The 22,608-nt window shown below is 45.1% G+C and overlaps 1 protein-coding gene across 1 annotated transcript in view; it reads left to right on the top strand.

Moving 5' to 3' along the window:
• Positions 1–20,008, top strand: part of nyap2a (neuronal tyrosine-phosphorylated phosphoinositide-3-kinase adaptor 2a) — a gene marked incomplete at both ends in the record, with an annotated part of 156,989 nt that extends 136,981 nt beyond the window's left edge. The window contains 2 exons of the mRNA XM_084309763.1: positions 945–1,054; positions 19,808–20,008. Of these exons, the coding sequence (XP_084165889.1) occupies positions 945–1,054; positions 19,808–20,008 (311 nt within the window). The remainder of the gene's footprint in view (positions 1–944; positions 1,055–19,807) is intronic.
• Positions 20,009–22,608: the final 2,600 nt, after the last annotated feature.

Raw genomic sequence — 22,608 nt, 5'->3', positions numbered from 1 at the left:
GGACGAGCAGGGAACCGTCTTCTGGCACCACGGTGAGGTGTGGCGGAGCGGGTGACTGACCAGGTTGTCCCACGGCTGAAGACCAAACCGTTAGATTAGAGAGGTTTTTTTAAGAGACTGGATAAAATATATAATATGGTCCAATAAATGACAGGTTGTGTTTTTTCCTGTCATTCCAAAAGTAGAGACTCAACATCTGGAAAGTAGAGACTCAACATCTGGAAAGCAGCAGGGGTGTAAAAAGTACCCAGAAATCATACTTAAGTGAAAGTATGGGTACGGTCTCAAAATGGTACTCAAGTATCAGGCTAAAAACACACTTGAGTAAAAGTCAAAACATTTCTACTTTTAAATGTACTTAAGTACTAAAAAGTAAAAGTAAAAACTGTTTTTCTGACTGTCTATTCTTCTGATAGCAGGTGTTTAATCAAAGATCCCCACTTTCTAGTCTTGCACAAGGACCAATCAGCATGGGTATAGGCGGGTTCATTTTCCATTGATGGGGATTTGATTGGCTGTTTTTAAAATAAATTGCGGCCGCAGGATTAATAACGTTAACGTTAGTTCGGCCAGAGAAACAAATATACTAATTAAAATAGTTGGACCTGCGAGATTTGTACTTTGTAGGTCTGCATTTTAAATGTAAGGAGTAAAAAGTTTTTTCCCTCTGAAATGTAATTGAGTAAAAGTATACTTGAGTAAAGTACAAATCCCCCAAAACAGTAAGTATTGTAACAAAAAAGTACAATTACTCAAGTACTTTACACCCCTGGAAAGTAGATACTCAACATCATGATCGAAGCCTTTGCAACAAACATGACTTCACTGAAGATGGAACCACTTGTATGTTTGAACATGTTAGCTGGACGTCAGGTAACCACCGCTGCCTGGCACCACAGTGTGATGAAGATACTGACTGAACTCTGCGTCTCGTCTCCCTGCAGAGTCCAAGGTGGTGTGCAAGCTGGGCCGGTCCGCCTCCACCTCGGGGGTGCCCTCTCCTGGCGGGACGCCCCAGCGCCACCCCCACGCCCCCCACCCCGCCCTCAGCCAGGTACCGAGAGAGAGAGAGAGAGAGAGAGAGAGAGAGAGAGAGAGAGAGAGAGAGAGAGAGAGAGAGAGAGAGAGTGTGAAGTCCTGTGTCCTCCTGTGCTCTTACAAAGGGTGTGTCCTTTTCAACACATCTGTGAGTTTAGTTTCAGACGCGCGTCTTGTGTTATTAAAGGATAACCTGACACACAGAGTCTATCTACCATGTACCTGACACACATAGTCTATCTACCTCGTACCTGACACATAAAGTCTATCTACCAGTGCGTAGTGCGATTGGCGAAATAGTTCTGTTTCAAATGTAAACAGTTGTTTCAACATTCAGACTGTGATGCTCCTGTGATTCACAGGAGAGCATCCTGAGGTAAGAAAACACCCTGATCTTCCCGTCTCAGAAAAGCACGTTTATGGTTGTTTTTGCAAAGGATTTACGAGTGTCCATTGTCTGTTCTTGTAGCCCAGTAAGAGACTGATTGATTTCCCTAAACAAGTACTCAAGCACTACACCATTCAAGTACTCAAGCACTACACCATTCAAGTACTCAAGCACTACACCATTCAAGTACTCAAGCACTACACCATTCAAGTACTCAAGCACTACACCATTCAAGGACTCAAGCACTACACCATTCAAGCGAGTTCTCGCGCCCGTCCTCAGTATTGACAAGGGCTAACGCAAGATCGACGCCTATGCAACGTGTGAAACTAAACACAATGATTTGTTAAAAATGTGTGTCGTCTGTTCCTAAACCCCTCCCATGTCCCATGTGTCCCGTGTCCCGTGTCTCCGTGTCTCCATCCCCCGTCCCCCGTGGTGTCTTGTTGGGGGGGGGCTGCATCACCACGGTTACGCTGCTTACTGTGTGTCTTTGTGTTTGTGGAGTTTTCTCTTCATTTTATTTGCTGACGCTTTACTCTTCAGATTTGGGCAAAGTAGAACTTCCATATTTTAACCCTTTCACTGCCACACGACAGAAGGTTAACCCTTTACTATCACACAACCGACGGTCGCTGTGTGGCAGTGGAATGGTTAACCGGCTGTCGTGTGGCAGTGAAAGGGTTAACCTTCTGTGTATTGTCGCAGTGAAAAGGGTTAGCCGTTCGGTAGCGCGGCGGTGAAAGGGTTAAAGTATTTTGAAAAGAAGAAAAAGGAGGAGAGCTCGATTCAAGTAGATGGAAGATCATGTGCCCAAATCTGACATCCTACTAATATAATATACTAATACTAATATATACAGACATCCTACTAATATAATATACTAATACTATACAGACATCCTACTAATATAATATACTAATACTAATAGATACAGACATCATACTAATATAATATACTAATACTATACAGACATCCTACTAATATAATATACTAATACTAATAGATACAGACATCATACTAATATAATATACTAATACTATACAGACATCCTACTAATATAATATACTAATACTAATAGATACAGACATCATACTAATATAATATACTAATACTATACAGACATCCTACTAATATAATATACTAATACTAATAGATACAGACATCATACTAATATAATATACTAATACTAATAGATACAGACATCATACTAATATAATATACTAATACTATACAGACATCCTACTAATATAATAGACTAATCCTAATATATACAGACATCATACTAATATAATATACTAATACTAATAGATACAGACATCATACTAATATAATATACTAATACTAATATATACGGACATCCTACTCATATAATATACTAATACTACTAGATACAGACATCATACTAATATAATATACTAATACTACTACTTCATTCAAACCCTTCGAAATGTTACTAACTCTATATTACTGCATTCAAACCCTATTAAATGTTACTAATGCTATAATATTTTGTGTGTACTATAATATATTTATATTTCCACTAACCCTGCCATGTATTTAGACTGAAACTCCTGTAGACCATTTAAAAACACCACTAACCCTGCCTTGTGTCCTTTAAACTACCACTAACACCAAACTGCACTCAGACCCTTGCTGACAGAACCCTTTAAACTACCACTAACACCAAACTGCACTCAGACCCTTGCTGACAGAACCCTTTAAACTACCACTAACACCAAACTGCACTCAGACCCTTGCTGACAGAACCCTTTAAACTACCACTAACACCAAACTGCACTCAGACCCTTGCTGACAGAACCCTTTAAACTACCACTAACACCAAACTGCACTCAGACCCTTGCTGACAGAACCCTTTAAACTACCACTAACACCAAACTGCACTCAGACCCTTTCTGACAGAACCCTTTAAACTACCACTAACACCAAACTGCACTCAGACCCTTGCTGACAGAACCCTTTAAACTACCACTAACACCAAACTGCACTCAGACCCTTGCTGGCAGAAGCCTTTAAACTACCACTAACACCAAACTGCACTCAGACCCTTGCTGACAGAACCCTTTAAACTACCACTAACACCAAACTGCACTCAGACCCTTGCTGACAGAACCCTTTAAACTACCACTAACACCAAACTGCACTCAGACCCTTGCTGGCGAACACTAGATCCTGCAAAGTCCCACTTACTGTGGATCTAACTAACAAGACATTTATATAATGTATATTCCTTCCAACCCTACAGAGACCCTACACTTTTAGATTTTTAGATTCATACTAATACAACACTGTATTTAGACTTTACATTCCTACTAATGCAACACTGTATTTAGACTTTTACATTCCTACTAATGCAACACTGTATTTAGACTTTACATTCCTACTAATGCAACACTGTATTTAGACTTTACATTCCTACTAATGCAACACTGTATTTAGACTTTTACATTCCTACTAATGCAACACTGTATTTAGACTTTACATTCCTACTAATGCAACACTGTATTTAGACTTTACATTCCTACTAATGCAACACTGTATTTAGACTTTTACATTCCTACTAATGCCCCACTGCTTTCAGACCAGTAGACTCCTACTAATGCCCCACTGCTTTCAGACCAGTAGACTCCTACTAATGCCCCACTGCTTTCAGACCAGTAGACTCCTACTAATGCCCCACTGCTTTCAGCCCAGTAGACTCCTACTAATGCCCCACTGCTTTCAGACCAGTAGACTCCTACTTACTAATGCCCCACTAATCCGGACCCTTTAACGTCACTTCTCTTGTCCCCTGCTGCGTCGGTCAGGTACCCTAATCCTGGCTCTCCGTGCTGAGGTTGGTTTCCCATCACGCTTGGTGCTCCTTACAGAAGCCTCCTCACTAAGCTCAATGTACCTGTGATGGCCAGACGACTTAAACCTGCTGGCCTGCTGGCCCCCTGACCGCCTGACCTCCTAACCTCCTGACCTCCTGACCCTGTCCATCAGTTGGAGAATATCTACCGGGGAGTTTGGTTTGGCTGTTGAGCGTTTGTTAGCCACAGTGCGTACACACGGCAAGCTACTCCATGGTGCGTACACACAGTGAGCTACTCCACGGTGCGTACACACAGTGAGCTACTCCACGGTGCGTACACACGGCTAGCTACTCCACGGTACGTACACACAGTGAGCTACTCCATGGTGCGTACACACGGCTAGCTACTCCACGGTGCGTACACACAGTGAGCTACTCCACGGTGCGTACACACGGCAAGCTACTCCATGGTGCGTACACACAGTGAGCTACTCTACGGTGCGTACACACGGCTAGCTACTCCATGGTGCGTACACACGGCTAGCTACTCTATGGTGCGTACACACGGCTAGCTACTCCATGGTGCGTACACACGGCTAGCTACTCCATGGTGCGTACACACGGCTAGCTACTCCATGGTGCGTACACACGGCTAGCTACTCCATGGTGCGTACACACGGCAAGCTACTCCATGGTGCGTACACACGGCTAGCTACTCCACGGTGCGTACACACGGTGAGCTACTCCACAGTGCGTACACACAGTGAGCTACTCCACAGTGCGTACACACAGTGAGCTACTCCACGGTGCGTACACACGGCTAGCTACTCCACGGTGCGTACACACGGCTAGCTACTCCATGGTGCGTACACACGGCTAGCTACTCCACGGTGCGTACACACGGTGAGCTACTCCACAGTGCGTACACACGGTGAGCTACTCCATGGTGCGTACACACAGTGAGCTACTCCACGGTGCGTACACACGGTGAGCTACTCCACGGTGCGTACACATGGTGAGCTACTCCACGGTGCGTACACACGGCTAGCTACTCCACGGTGCGTACACACGGTGAGCTACTCCATGGTGCGTACACACAGTGAGCTACTCCACGGTGCGTACACACGGTGAGCTACTCCACGGTGCGTACACATGGTGAGCTACTCCACGGTGCGTACACATGGCTAGCTACTCCACGGTGCGTACACACGGTGAGCTACTCCACAGTGCGTACACACGGTGAGCTACTCCATGGTGCGTACACACGGCAAGCTACTCCATGGTGCGTACACACAGTGAGCTACTCCACGGTGCGTACACACGGTGAGCTACTCCACGGTGCGTACACACGGTGAGCTACTCCACGGTGCGTACACACGGCTAGCTACTCCACGGTGCGTACACACGGCTAGCTACTCCATGGTGTGTACACACGGTGAGCTACTCCACGGTGCGTACACACGGCAAGCTACTCCACGGTGCGTACACACAGTGAGCTACTCCACGGTGCGTACACACGACGAGCTACTCCACGGTGCGTACACACGGCTAGCTACTCCACGGTGCGTACACACGGCTAGCTACTCCATGGTGCGTACACACGGCTAGCTACTCCATGGTGCGTACACACGGTGAGCTACTCAACGGTGCGTACACACGGTGAGCTACTCCACGGTGCGTACACACGGCTAGCTACTCCATGATGCGTACACGCGGCTAGCTACTCCATGGTGCGTACACACGGCGAGCTACTCCACGGTGCGTACACACGACGAGCTACTCCACGGTGCGTACACACGGTGAGCTACTCCACGGTGCGTACACAGAGCTAGCTGCTCCATGGTGCGTACACACGACAAGCTACTCCATGGTGCGTACACACGACAAGCTACTCCATGGTGCGTACACACGGTGAGCTACTCCATGATGCATACACACGGTGACCTACTCCACGGTGCGTACACACGGTGAGCTACTCCATGGTGCGTACACACAGTGAGCTACTCCACGGTGCGTACACACGTCAAGCTACTCCACGGTGCGTACACACGGTGAGCTACTCCACGGTGCGTACACACGGCGAGCTACTCCACGGTGCGTACACACGGTGAGCTACTCCATGGTGCGTACACACGGCTAGCTACTCCACGGTGCGTACACACGGTGAGCTACTCCATGGTGCGTACACACGGCTAGCTACTCCATGGTGCGTACACACGGCTAGCTACTCCACGGTGCGTACACACGGCTAGCTACTCCATGGTGCGTACACACGGCGAGCTACTCCACGGTGTGTACACACGGTGAGCTACTCCATGGTGCGTACACACGGCTAGCTACTCCATGGTGCGTACACACGGCTAGCTACTCCACGGTGCGTACACAGAGCTAGCTGCTCCATGGTGCGTACACACGACAAGCTACTCCATGGTGCGTACACACGACAAGCTACTCCATGGTGCGTACACACGGTGAGCTACTCCATGATGCGTACACACGGTGAGCTACTCCACGGTGCGTACACACGGTGAGCTACTCCACGGTGCGTACACACGGTGAGCTACTCCATGGTGCGTACACACGGTGAGCTACTCCATGGTGCGTACACACGGTGAGCTACTCCACGGTGCGTACACATGGTGAGCTACTCCACGGTGCGTACACATGGTGAGCTACTCCACGGTGCGTACACACGGCTAGCTACTCCATGGTGCGTACACACGGCTAGCTACTCCATGTTGCGTACACACAGTGAGCTACTCTACGGTGCGTACACACGGTGAGCTACTCCATGGTGCGTACACACGGCTAGCTACTCCATGGTGCGTACACACAGCTAGCTACTCCACGGTGCGTACACACGGCTAGCTACTCCACGGTGCGTACACACAGTGAGCTACTCCATGGTGCGTACACACGGCTAGCTACTCCATGGTGCGTACACACGGCTAGCTACTCCACGGTGTGTACACATGGTGAGCTACTCCATGGTGCGTACACACGGTGAGCTACTCCACGGTGCGTACACACAGTGAGCTACTCCACGGTGTGTACACATGGTGAGCTACTCCACGGTGCGTACACACGGTGAGCTACTCCATGGTGCGTACACACGGTGAGCTACTCCACGGTGCGTACACACAGTGAGCTACTCCACGGTGTGTACACATGGTGAGCTACTCCACGGTGCGTACACACGGTGAGCTACTCCATGGTGCGTACACACAGTGAGCTACTCCACGGTGCGTACACACGGCGAGCTACTCCACGGTGCGTACACACGATGAGCTACTCCACGGTGCGTACACACAACGAGCTACTCCGCGGTGCGTAGACACGACTAGCTATTCCACGGTGCGTACACACGACGAGCTACTCCACGGTGCGTACACACAGCGAGCTACTCCATGGTGCGTACACACGGTGAGCTACTCCACGGTACGTACACACGGTGAGCTACTCCACCAGCCAGTCACCAAAAGTCACCCAGGAAAAAGTTTGTCACATTCCTGAACTTTTGACAGACAGCGTCCATCAGCAGCCAATCACAATCCTCGTTCCTCCCCAATGAACAGTTCTGTAAATATACATTCCGGCAGCCAGGGACAAAATGGCAGAAGTTGACAACAGCCATTTAAATGACTCTACAAACGAATAAGACGGTCGCCGCGACAACGCTGTTGTTTCTCTTTTTTTCTTTCAATGGGGGACTGTCTACCCACAATGCAAAGTGTCTCACATATTCCACAGCGTTAGATATATAAATGCTAGCAAACAGCTGCTCTGTCAGTGAGGCTGAGGGTGCGGTAGGATAACTAGGGAGGAAACTGATCCGTGAGCTAAATTAAACAGAGAAGCAGCAAGCATTGTTTTAATTAGAGCTTTAATTAGAGCTCAAAGGTAACTTTTGGTAATGTGATAACAATGTTATTAATACCCTAACATTAGACCACGGAGTAGCTGATTCCCACACCAATCAAATGCAATGCTCGCTGTGTATAATGTGATGCTGTATTCCTGCTTTGTGCTCGCTGTGTATTATGTGATGCTGTATTCCTGCTTTGTGCAACATTAGTGTTGGTGTAGAGAACACACATCATGAAAACATAACGTCACACTTAGAGCCTTTAAAGTCAAGGCCATGCTGTATTGAGACTAGGGATGGCACGATACCACTTTTTCATGTCTGATACCGATATCACAGCCTTGAGTCTCTGCCGATACCGATATCCATCCAATACCGCCCCCCCTCCTGCTCTTAAAAACAAAAACCTATGTTTAACCTAGCCATCTATAGAACATCATGCTAAAACTGTGAAACAAATGTCCTACTCCCCTAAAGGAAGAAATACATAGCATACATGACTCAATAGTGCTGCTGCTTTTTATTTTGTTCAAATCTTTTAGTGCATCTTTTAGAGCTTCTCTGGCGTCCATCGGAAGCCCTGGGTCTCCTCTTTCTTAGGACTTTCAACGATTTCATGACGGCTTCCTATCCTTGCGTCTAAATCGATTTTTATGAGCTTATATTTCGCTAATAACACTTAAAATAATTGCTAAACAAACGTAGTGCTGAACATATACACTTTGACTGCTTTGTTTTGATAGGGTTAGGGTCTTTACTCTTGGCTACATTTGAAAAAGAAACACAACATCACTTAATACGGACTGTATAAATAACAATGTATACCCATTTTAAACCTATTTGGGATAGCCGTGTCGGAGATAAAACGCCGTTTTGGCAACATGAAGTGAGGCTAAGTGCCGGAAACCGACATTTTCAACAACAGTTATATTCTCGGTTATCAGCTTTGCTTTGTTACCGCAGCCAGGGAGTTTCTCACACTTCTGAATGGTTTCCAGTAATGTTAGCTGTTGCAACAAACATTCGTTGCACGTATGAACTCGGCATATCCATGATGAGTCTGCAAGTGTTTAATTAAGTTTGTGGTGTTGAAGTGTCCAGTGTTGCTGCCACCCCTAGAAATACTTGCAGATATTACATGCGGTTGTTTTGCATTTCTCTTCTTTGAGTTTAAAATAACTCCACACAGCTGACATGATCGCGGTGCGCTGCTAACAAGTTCACTCACGTTCAGCTAACACTAACGTTGTTGTTGCTACTACTGTTCACATGACACCGCTCGCTTTACAGCATGTATCGGATCGGAAAATACTTCCTGTTTTTTCCGATATCGGATCCTGTGAATTTCGCCAGTATTGGGCCGATAACGATACTGAATATTGGATCTGTGCCATCCCTAATTGAGACTCTTTTAAAAGAGCCTTTAATTAAAGTCAACACCATGCTGTATTGAAACACTAGTAGAAGAGCCTTTAAAGTCAACACCATGCTGCATTGAGACACAGACGAGCCTTTAAAGTCAACACCATGTTGTATTGAGACACAGAAGAGCCTTTGTTACGCATTACGCTGTATGTAACCTACATAAAATCCCATTAAAACTGAACTTTTAAAATTATAATACTTTTTTAAGACTATTGAAAAGTAGCACGTGGCATTAGGTACATTTCTGTCAAATCTATACAGAAAAGGCATTCCAATGCAGGGGCAATTTGTAGCTTTGCTTAGTCAACCCCGTTCACTTCCCACTATGATGTACTTTGACCTTCACACTTACTTTTAAATGATTTCCTTCACCTGCTTTAGTTGGCCCTGTACCTGCACTTTCACCTTTGATTGACCTTTAACCCCCAATGTATTACCTTTTTTCAACTCCAAATTATGTCCCCAATGGAAAACTTTGTCACCATTTGCAATAAAGAAGAAATATACACATCATCTATTTTATCTAATAAGATAAGGTTTTCAGTCTGTTCACCTCATTCTTCTTGCAGCAAAAAGCAAGACATTTATAAAATATAGATAGCCTACTGTATGGATATAATATCGGCACACAATATATCGCGATATACCGCTGTATCGACCCCCCCCTTATTATCAAGTGGGCACCTGAATCTGAGCCCATGACGCTTCCAGGAAGCTCAACAGTACTTCCAGACATCTCCCACTCAGTGTCTCTGCCTGTCTCAGTGTCTCTGCCTGTCTCAGTGTCTCTGCCTGTCTCAGTGTCTCTGCCTGTCTCAGTGTCTCTGCCACTGTCTCAGTGTCTCTGCCTGTCTCAGTGTCTCTGCCACTGTCTCAGTGTCTCTGCCTGTCTCAGTGTCTCTGCCTGTATCAGTGTCTCTGCCTGTCTCAGTGTCTCTGCCTGTCTCAGTGTCTCTGCCTGTATCAGTGTCTCTGCCACTGTCTCAGTGTCTCTGCCTGTCTCAGTGTCTCTGCCTGTCTCAGTGTCTCTGCCTGTCTCAGTGTCTCTGCCTGTCTCAGTGTCTCTGCCACTGTCTCAGTGTCTCTGCCTGTCTCAGTGTCTCTGCCTGTCTCAGTGTCTCTGCCTGTCTCAGTGTCTCTGCCACTGTCTCAGTGTCTCTGCCTGTCTCAGTGTCTCTGCCTGTCTCAGTGTCTCTGCCTGTCTCAGTGTCTCCAGGACTCTGTCTTCTAAAGAAACAAATACAAACAAATCAGTATGATCGACTGTATGTATATATGTACATTGTACACACACAGCATTTGTGGAATGTTTCGTTGAAAGCGTTCTGTTTAGTCTTTTTTAATTTTGTCTTTATGTCTGTATTGCTCTCAGAGTGCTTGTCGTTATCATGTCACATGCGTGTGAAGTCTATGTAAACTGTAAAGTTTATGTAAAGGTTTATCTGCAACTGGGGAGTCAGTCAGTGTGTCAAGCATGCTAGATAATCTACATGCAATTCAAAGATTTGTTTTTTAAACCTTTAAAACGTTGTTGGTAGTTAATCCAACTGCAATGTGTGGATTGCATAATCAAGAATTATGAAGTAACTGCAATCAAACCAATAACATGTTTTTAAAAGTCTGCGATGTGATTACAGTTAACAGACTATTTATGGCGTTTTTAATCAATGTGAATTTCCAAAATCCTGGTTCATCTTCCCAAGACAAAGGACATTTTTGAAAGAACAGAATAGCAAATAAAATAAAAGTATGCGGATTGCTCACAAAAAAAAACGAAAGAAACCTGAAAACCTAAATTTGATTTCAATTTCAAATTACAATTAAAATGTTTGAATTTAAATTGTATAGGCTATTGTATATATATATATATATATATTATGTGTTAATATGAGTATTAATACCTATTAATACTTTATATACATTGCACATATGTATAACACCGGCTTTCTATATATACTAGTGAAATGACTGATGTGAGCGGGGACAGTGATATTATATAAAACTGCACTAAAAAAACAGAAGAAAGTGTAAATCACACTCGCTCCCTGCTGGCAGCAGAGCAACCAAATATATATTAAATAAAAACACTATTATCTTCCACCAATCAGAGGAGCAGTGATACAAATAAACTCTCGTCCTACACCTGCCGTCCCCATGTCTGTCTCTATGTCTGCGTCCTTCTGTCTTTGTCCTTGTCTTGCTGTCTTTCTGCCTCAAACTGTTGGGAGTGCGTGTGTGTGTGTGTGTGTGTGTGTGTGTGTGTGTGTGTGTGTGTGTGTGTGTGTGTGTGTGTGTGTGGTGTGTGTGGTGTGTGCACTCACATGCCCTTGTGGATTTGTATCTGTGTTTCATGTGAGCGACGAGCTTCTGTTTTCATGACAGATTGAAATGATCTGATTAATTTACGAGTCACTTTACAGTATGGGTATGATTAATACATGAGTCACTTACAGTAAGATGTGACGGGTGTGATGCCACATGGAGTGAGATGTGCTCTGATGGGTGTGATGCCACGTGGAGTGAGATGTGCTCTGATGGGTGTGATGCCACGTGGAGTGAGATGTGCTCTGATGGGTGTGATGCCACGTGGAGTGAGATGTGCTCTGATGGGTGTGATGCCACGTGGAGTGAGATGTGCTCTGATGGGTGTGATGCCACGTGGAGTGAGATGTGCTCTGATGGGTGTGATGCCACGTGGAGTAAGATGTACCACCTGGGCCACTGTGTGTCTCTAACAACAGCATCTCTGTCCAGTGGTATGGTTTCTCTAAACGTAAGAGTTGGGTATTAGCAGACTATATGTAATAGGAATACAAGCAATTGGATTATATCAAATGGTAGGCTAGTTGTCGTATGTTAGTATGTTAATATGTATATTTTAAATCTGTATTAAAGGAACATGCCAACATTATGGGAAATGTGCTTACCGTCTTCTCCAGAGTCAGACAACAAGATAGAGACCAATTTCCTCTCTGTGCGTTCGGTAGAAGACTATCCAGCTGCAAGCTAGCCTAGCTTAGCACAAATGAATGGAAGCGGATACGGACCAGCTAGCCTACAGCTGTTGGCCAAGAATACCTCTACTAGAGTTTTAAGCTAGGCTCGTGGTCCGTATCCGCTTCCATTCATTTGTGCTAAGCTAGGCTAGCTTGCAGCCAGATAGGTATCTATCTTCTTGTCTGACTCTGGGGAAGATGGTAAGGACATGTCCCGTAATGTTGGTGTGCTACTTTAATTGTTTTTGAGGACTAATTGTTTTGTAGATTTAACCACATAAATTATGTTGAATAACAATGTAATTGAATGTCTAAAAGGTCCTCACTTTGCCAGGTCGGGCTAAATTAAATCACGTTCTTGTGCATTGAAATTGATCTAAATTATGTTCTTGTAATTTGTATGTGGTTGAGTCTAATTGGTTCTCATTTCAAATGCAGTTAAAGCAGCTTTAACCCTTTCACTACCACACTACAGAAGGTTAACCTTTCTGTAGTGTGGTAGTGTAAAGCATTACATCACGCGCAGGAGTGGGTTGTGAGAATTAGACCATGCCTAGGGGTGGTCGTTAGACCCCCCCTAGGCATGGTCTAATTCTCACAACCCACGACTGCACGTGGTGTAATGGCTTTTATACAACAGGCGCATTCATCCAACCTTATTGATATACAATAAACACACATTAATTGAAGATTTATTGAAAAAACCATCCGCAGAAAAAGTAGTTCCCAAAAAAAAAGAGAAGTTGCCTCCATGTGGAAGCAGCTCGGAAGTGCATCCAACTGTTCTCAGTAAGACATCCAACAAACTAAGACATCCAACTGTCTCTCAACTAAGACATCCAACAAACTAACACATCCAACTGTCTTTCAACTAGACATCCAACAAACTAACACATCCAACTGTCTTTCAACTAAGACATCCAACAAACTAACACATCCAACCAGGGCTTGACGTTGACACCTGCCCACCTGCCCAATGCGGGTAGAATTCATCATTGGCGGGTAGATGCGTCATTCTACCCGCCAATCGGGCGAGTGGTTTTTTTTTCTATGAAAAAAAAACATTGTAGTCTACAAAAGGCATCTGGAATAATGAAGTCAATCCAGCTCATACTATATAATACTACAAGTGCCACAGGACTGGGTGCGCACAGTGTGCTCATTCATTGGCCCATCCACTTCGCCCGGCCCTTATCGCACGCGTTGTGTTGCTTCCGTGTTGTGTGTCTGGCAGCTGACAGCTGAACGAACGCTGTTAACATTAATAGCTCAACTGGTTACAATACAGACAGTTAGCTAACGTAACGTTACAATGTGGCGGCTAATTGTGGGTGTGAGAAGACCCGGTAAACCAAACCACCAACAAACAAAAATTAGAAAAGATAATGAGACCGAGTCCGAAAACACAAACAAAGTAGAGGAGGCGAATAAAAGAAAGCGGGTGTTCATTGAAAAGTGGCGCTCAGGTCGCGAGTGGTTAGGATATGATCCACAGCAGAAGTTCATGTTCTGCATTGATTGTCGTGTGTATGGCACTGACAAGTCCAAAAGCTTGTCGTTTGTTATTGGCACAACCAATTTAAAATTAGAAACGATTTATAATTATATACCCAGCTGCTCCTCAACCGTTCAGTGAGAAATATTGTCATAGGACAATAGTATATTCAATATGACATGTATTGCAATGCATACTGTAAATATGTTTTGCCTGCTCAATGCCATTAGGCAGTCTCTAATAATAATAATGACTTGGATTTATATAGCGCTCTTCATGACACCCAGTCCCAGAGTGCTTCAGAGAGTCCATTATTCGTTCATACACAGTCATACCGGTGGTGGTAAGCTACAATTGCAGCCAGAGCTGCCCTGAGGCAGAATCACGGAAGCGTGGCGAATAATCACCTCTAGTCTATATCACTGGACTGTCTTTACAATGTACTGGTTTTGTTTCCTGTGGACTGTAGAATATTCCAGCCACTACAACACTGTGAAGCACAATGGGCAGACCTGGCATTCTGATTGTTGCTGCACAAAAGGGGGGAAATCATTCCAATCAAGACATGAATAGCAGTAGTCGACTATATAATGATTAGACTTTCCCCTTCAACTCACCATTCTTCATAATTGCAAATAGATATAACAGCTAGTCGATACAATTGCCAAAGTATTTCCAATCTAAATTAAGATAAAATCATACGTCCAAACAAATGCTTGCAGTTACATTGTCCAATGACCTATATGTATTACTTTTTGGGTGGGGGCGCGAGTGTGGGGATTTTTGGCTAGTGAAAATGCTGAGTGGCTAGTGACTTTGGAAAACCACTAGCCACAGTGGCTAGTGAGCCAAAAAGTTAACGTCAAGCCCTGCATCCAACTGTCTTTCAACTAGACATCCAACAAACTAACACATCCAACTGTCTTTCAACTAAGACATCCAACAAACTAACACATCCAACTGTCTTTCAACTAAGACATCCAACAAACTAACACATCCAACTGTCTTTCAACTAGACATCCAACAAACTAACACATCCAACTGTCTTTCAACTAAGACATCCAACAAACTAACACATCCAACTGTCTTTCAACTAAGACATCCAACAAACTAACACATCCAACTGTCTTTCAACTAGACATCCAACAAACTAACACATCCAACTGTCTTTCAACTAAGACATCCAACAAACTAACACATCCAACTGTCTTTCAACTAGACATCCAACAAACTAACACATCCAACTTTTCTTTTGAACCTACTTTCTATAGAACTTCATTCTTAGATGCTTCTATAGAAAGTAGGTAAAACAAATAAAAAAAAGTTTTCTTTGCCCTATAAGAGGGGATTTAAAAAAAAATTAAACCTACTTTCTATAGAAGCAGCTGGGAGGTGCGCTGTTTTAAGTGAGCGTGGATTATTGAATTGATTGATTTTTCTAAAGACAAACTCTAACCTTAACCAACTTCGAAAGAGAGCAACTTTGAAAGAGGGCCTAAACTTAACCAGTTGGAAACAAGGCGGACAGTAATAGAATTTGCAATCAATCAATCAATCAATTCACTAATCGACGCTCACTTAAAACAGTGCACCTCCCAGCTGCTTCTATAGAAAGTAGGTACAAAAACAAAATCAATTCGTGCGGTTTTTATTTTGTTACACAATGACTCATGACCCATCAATTACATCATCCAACATTGTTTAAGAAACTAACACATTCGCCGTGACAGAATCGTTTTTCATTTAGTCTTTATGACCCTATTGATCCATATCCTTTCGTAATGTTTACTACGCCATCTTGCTTTCACTTCTAAAAACTCGCATGGCGGAGTGATAGTAATGCGGTTGTGGGTGGGTCCTAGGACCAAGAGCGTGGGGTTATTACAAATACCCATGTGTAACATGACTGTTTCAGCCAATCAGAATCAAGACATTTGCATGCCGTTGTATAAAAAGGGTTAACCCCTTGTTGTGTGGCAGTGAAAGGGTTAACCTTCTGTGTTGTCATGGTGAAAGGGTTAACCATTTCTTGTGTGGCAGTGAAAGGGTTAACCTTCTGTATTGTCGCAGTGAAAGGATTAACCCTTTGGCTACTGTTTGCTTGCTCCTCTCTGGTTTCACTCCTGATGGTAAATTGAGTGAGAAGATCTGCTGAGGACAGAAAGATATAATGCTACTATATAAAATGTTACTGCATAAAACACAGTAGTCAGATTATAGATGTTATACTGGTTTGATGATGATAATAATGATAACAGTAAGTAACACCTGCACACTATTATTCACCTGTCACAAAGACTATTGTTCACCTCTCGCAAATACTATTATTCACCTGTCACAAAGACTATTATTCACCTGTCACAAAGACTATTTTCACCTGTCACAAAGACTATTTTCACCTGTCACAAAGACTATTTTCATCTGTCACAAAGACTATTTTCACCTGTCACCAATACTGTTGTGTATGTTGTCTAACTACACAACTACATAATACAATAATCACGGAGATGTTGATAGCTTGAACCCATGGCTTTAATGACGTTGTACCCCCAACCCGGCAGTACATAATATGACCCGTGCGTAACGTAAGCACGCAAGCCAAGAGGGGTGTATGTAGCCTAACGTTAAGTAGTCCCTCTACTACTCCATACATTACAAATACTATTTTCACCTGTCACAAAGACTATTATTCCCATGTCATGGAGACTATTATTCACCTGTCACAAATACTATTATTCACCTGTCACAAAGACTATTATTCACCTGTCACATAGACTATTATTTACCTGTCACAAAGACTATTGTTCACCTGTCAGAGACTATTATGCAGGTGTGCAAGGAACTCTGATGACCAATAAAATGAGTATGTAAAGTTGTATATTGTATGCACCACGATTGAGTATTCCAGTAGATTATATCACTGATCACAATTTCCAGCAGGTAATGAGCATTTTTCAACAGAATATATTTTTACAGTAACCTCACCAACTGTAAATATGCGGTAGCATAAGAGGCAAACTGATCTTACACACCCCAGAGATACAATATGACAGATATGATTGATTAATGCCTGACTTACCGTAAGATCTGATCTGGTGCCTGTTTAGTGATGACACATGGTGTAACTGCTGCCATCTGGTTACGTCACACTGTCAGTTACTAGAAAGACAGTGAGGGAAGAAGCTGTAAATGATGTCACAAACACAATGATGTCATCATCAGCCCCCTGAGTGTCAGACCCGGCCTCGACACATGCTCATCAGCTCCATAATAATAATAATAATACATCAATCTTGTATGGCGCTTTTCCGAATGCTCAAAGACACTTTACAGAGCAAAATAAACAATACAGTTTTAGTAGAAAAAATTGAAATAAAATAATTATATAAAAGGTGAGAGAGGAAAGAGTTCAAGGCTTGAAGGCAAGGGTAAAAATGTGGGTTTTTAGGGCTTTCCGTGACGGTCAGACCAGGCCTCGACACACGCTCATCAGCTCCCTAACTGTCAGACCAGACCAGGCCTCGACACACTCATCATCAGCCCCCTAACTGTCAGACCAGACCAGGCCTCGACACACTCATCATCAGCCCCCTAACTGTCAGACCAGACCTCGACACACGCTCATCAGCTCCCTAACTGTCAGACCAGACCAGACCTCGACACACTCATCATCAGCCCCCTAACTGTCAGACCAGACCTCGACACACGCTCATCAGCTCCCTAACTGTCAGACCAGACCTCGACACACGCTCATCAGCTCCCTAACTGTCAGACCAGACCAGACCTCGACACACTCATCATCAGCCCCCTAACTGTCAGACCAGACCAGGCCTCGACACACGCTCATCAGCTCCCTAACTGTCAGACCAGACCAGACCTCGACACACTCATCATCAGCCCCCTAACTGTCAGACCAGACCAGGCCTCGACACACGCTCATCAGCTCCCTAACTGTCAGACCAGACCAGACCTCGACACACGCTCATCAGCTCCCTAACTGTCAGACCAGGCCTCGACACACGCTCATCAGCTCCCTAACTGTCAGACCAGACCTCGACACACGCTCATCAGCCCCCTAACTGTCAAACCAGACCTCGACACACGCTCATCAGCTCCCTAACTGTCAGACCAGACCTCGACACACGCTCATCAGCCCCCTAACTGTCAGACCAGACCTAGACACACGCTCATCAGCTCCCTAACTGTCAGACCAGACCAGACCTCGACACACGCTCATCAGCTCCCTAACTGTCAGACCAGACCTTGACACACGCTCATCAGCTCCCTAACTGTCAGACCAGACCTAGACACACGCTCATCAGCTCCCTAACTGTCAGACCAGACCTCGACACACGCTCATCAGCTCCCTAACTGTCAGACCAGACCTAGACACACGCTCATCAGCTCCCTAACTGTCAGACCAGACCAGACCTCGACACACGCTCATCAGCTCCCTAACTGTCAGACCAGACCAGACCTCGACACACGCTCATCAGCTCCCTAACTGTCAGACCAGACCAGACCTCGACACACGCTCATCAGCTCCCTAACTGTCAGACCAGACCTAGACACACGCTCATCAGCTCCCTAACTGTCAGACCAGACCAGACCTCGACACACGCTCATCAGCTCCCTAACTGTCAGACCAGACCAGACCTCGACACACTCATCATCAGCCCCCTAACTGTCAGACCAGACCAGGCCTCGACACACGCTCATCAGCTCCCTAACTGTCAGACCAGACCAGACCTCGACACACGCTCATCAGCTCCCTAACTGTCAGACCAGGCCTCGACACACGCTCATCAGCTCCCTAACTGTCAGACCAGACCTCGACACACGCTCATCAGCCCCCTAACTGTCAAACCAGACCTCGACACACGCTCATCAGCTCCCTAACTGTCAGACCAGACCTCGACACACGCTCATCAGCCCCCTAACTGTCAGACCAGACCTAGACACACGCTCATCAGCTCCCTAACTGTCAGACCAGACCAGACCTCGACACACGCTCATCAGCTCCCTAACTGTCAGACCAGACCTTGACACACGCTCATCAGCTCCCTAACTGTCAGACCAGACCTAGACACACGCTCATCAGCTCCCTAACTGTCAGACCAGACCTCGACACACGCTCATCAGCTCCCTAACTGTCAGACCAGACCTAGACACACGCTCATCAGCTCCCTAACTGTCAGACCAGACCTAGACACACGCTCATCAGCTCCCTAACTGTCAGACCAGACCAGACCTCGACACACGCTCATCAGCTCCCTAACTGTCAGACCAGACCAGACCTCGACACACGCTCATCAGCTCCCTAACTGTCAGACCAGACCAGACCTCGACACACGCTCATCAGCTCCCTAACTGTCAGACCAGACCAGACCTCGACACACGCTCATCAGCTCCCTAACTGTCAGACCAGACCTAGACACACGCTCATCAGCTCCCTAACTGTCAGACCAGACCAGACCTCGACACACGCTCATCAGCTCCCTAACTGTCAGACCAGACCAATGCTGGCATCCAACCAGAGTGCAAATGTAGCAGTAAAGTGCAACAGTAATATACAATGTACTACTGAATACAGTGCTAATCAGATGTATGTACAGAGTTGTAGTATTAATATGTACAGTGACACAGGTATAAAGACACCTATGGTCGTAGGAAAAACATTCAACAGGAAAAGGTTGACAGACCGACCGACCGACCGACCGACTTTCTCTTACATACGGTGACACCATAACCTCTTGACCTCTTGACCTCCTCCTCCTCCCAGATGCCGTGGGCGTGCGGCGACAGCACCATGATGGACATGATCGAGAAGAAGCGGGTGTTGTGCCGGGAGATCAAGGCCCGGCAGCGGCCCGAGAAGAACCTGTGCAAGCAGGACAGTATGCCCATCCTGCCCAGCTGGGGGAGGAGGCAGCCGCCCCCCTACGGGCCCCACAACACTGTCGTCTGGGACACCGCCATCTAACACTAACACACACACACACACACACACACACACACACACACACACACACACACACACAGCTGGGGGAGGAGGCAGCCGCACCCCTACGGGCCTCACAACACTGTCGTCTGGGACACCGCCATCTAACACACACACACACACACACACACACACACACACACACACACACACACACACACACACACACACACACACACACACAGCTGGGGGAGGAGGCAGCCGCACCCCTACGGGCCTCACAACACTGTCGTCTGGGACACCGCCATCTAACACACACACACAGCCTTGTGTTACTATTCATGTGAGGACGATTACCTGGATTCCATTAATTACCCGAGACCTTAACCTGTATCTGACCCTGACGAGATATTCAATGCAATTCAATTCAATTCAATTCAAATGGTCCTCAATAGTATAGTAATACAAGTATATACACACACACACACACACACACACACACACACACACACACACACACACACACACACACACACACACACACACACACACACACACACACACACACATACACACATACCGGAATGAACACATAACAGACACACAACAAACACCTACACACAACATATGTTAACACACAACAAACACCTACACACAACATATATTAACACACACAACAAACACCTACACACAACATATATTAACACACACAACAAACACCTACACACAACATATATTAACACACACAACAAACACCTACACACAACATATATTAACACACACAACAAACACCTACACACAACATATATTAACACACAACAAACACCTACACACAAAGGTATTTACAGGAGTTACAGTAAGTCAAGTCAAACCCACAAGTACACACACACACACACACACACACACACACACACACACACACAGCCTACTGTACAGCCAAATGCACAAATACGCACACATCCAGGTACCACACATGCAGAGTGAACATGCAGTACACACGTGTGTGTTTTTACACTGTACAAAATGTATCACAAGTTAAACCATTGCAAAAAGGGTTACTTGAAAATATAAGTTGAGGCAATGTATCATTGTTTTACAGTGTGCACTTACGTTGGATTCTTTTTTGTTGTTGAATCAACTAAGATCAAAGAGAGAGTGAGTAATTAAATTAAATCAAGTTTACATGGTTCCAATTTAGTTGATTCAACAACAAAAAATAGCCAATGCTCTAAAAGAGCAAAATGTTACTTGAAAATATAAGTTGATACGAGAGACACACACACACACACACACACACACACACACACACACACACACACACACACACACACACACACAGGTATAAATACTTAATATACAAGCCTATAAGACACAAATACACACACGCACAAATATACAAACACAAATACACACAGAAGATAAGTACATGCATGTGCACACACACACACACACAGAAAGCTATACAATACATTCATAAAGGCTTCCACACACATACACACAAAAAACACAGAAGCCTATTTCCTGTGGGCGTGATGCAAGTCCAGCTGGCGTCCAATCAGATCGAAGGGAGGCGTGGCCATACAGTTGTAGCAAATCAGATCTCTCCCTATGGTTTCTTATTCTCTTTGTATTTCATATTTTTGTATCTGAATAATTAAAAATAATTGTCTTAACCTTGAATATGCTTAGTAGGATTAGATATTTTCTAAACAACAACAACAAGTGAGGAAGTGGCATAGTGTTGGAGGAGAGAGAGGTGATTTCTTTACCTTGTGTTGGTCTGTGTCGCTACGGAACACGGCAGGACGTTGTGAGTCCAGCGTGTTTTATATTCTAGAGAAGAATCTCAAAGATTAATTTTCTTATGGCAATGGAGAAAAAACAAAAGCACTATTTTAAATGGAATATATTTTGACATCCTGACGTTAGCCGTTGTCTTGAAACGATGTGGTGACCGGTGTGAGACAGACTGTCCTCTGGTTGGCTGTCCTCTGGTTGACTGTCCTCTGGTCAGGTGTCCTCTGGTCAGGTGTCCTCTGGTCAGGTGTCCTCTGGTCAGGTGTCCTCTGGTTGGCTGTGCTCTGGTCAGGTGTCCTCTGGTCTGCTGTCCTCTGGTCAGGTGTCCTCTGGTCAGGTGTCCTCTGGTCTGCTGTCCTCTGGTCTGCTGTCCTTTGGTCAGGTGTCCTCTGGTCTGCTGTCCTCTGGTTGGCTGTCCTCTGGTCAGGTGTCCTCTGGTTGGCTGTCCTCTGGTTGGCTGTGCTCTGGTCAGCTGTCCTCTGGTCAGGTGTCCTCTGGTTGGCTGTCCTCTGGTCAGGTGACCTCTGGGTCATCATACCCTCTGAACTGTTTGAGGCTGCAGCGCGACACGGAACCACCACTGAATTAGAACGTTTATGGAAATGTATTTGAATTATGTAGTGGAACGATAGTTTTGACCAGCCTCTGTGTGGATTTAACAATCTGAAATAGCTTTTCCTCGCTGTGTAGCAGTGGTTACCTGGGGGGGGGGGGGGGGGTGTCTTAAGCTTAAAGGTGCTATAGATATACTTATATAAAGTAATTTTTTTTTAATACATAATACACCCACAGAGCTTTTAGAAAGGTGCGGAATAAAAGTATTGCTTTTCTCCCCAAAGGAATGA

The sequence above is a fragment of the Notolepis coatsorum genome, assembly GCF_963971535.1.
Source record: "Notolepis coatsorum genome assembly, chromosome: 1".
In the NCBI taxonomy this organism is placed as follows: Eukaryota; Metazoa; Chordata; class Actinopteri; order Aulopiformes; family Paralepididae; genus Notolepis; species Notolepis coatsorum.
Note: the sequence above shows the minus strand (reverse complement) of the source record. Positions and strands in the feature narration are given on the sequence as shown.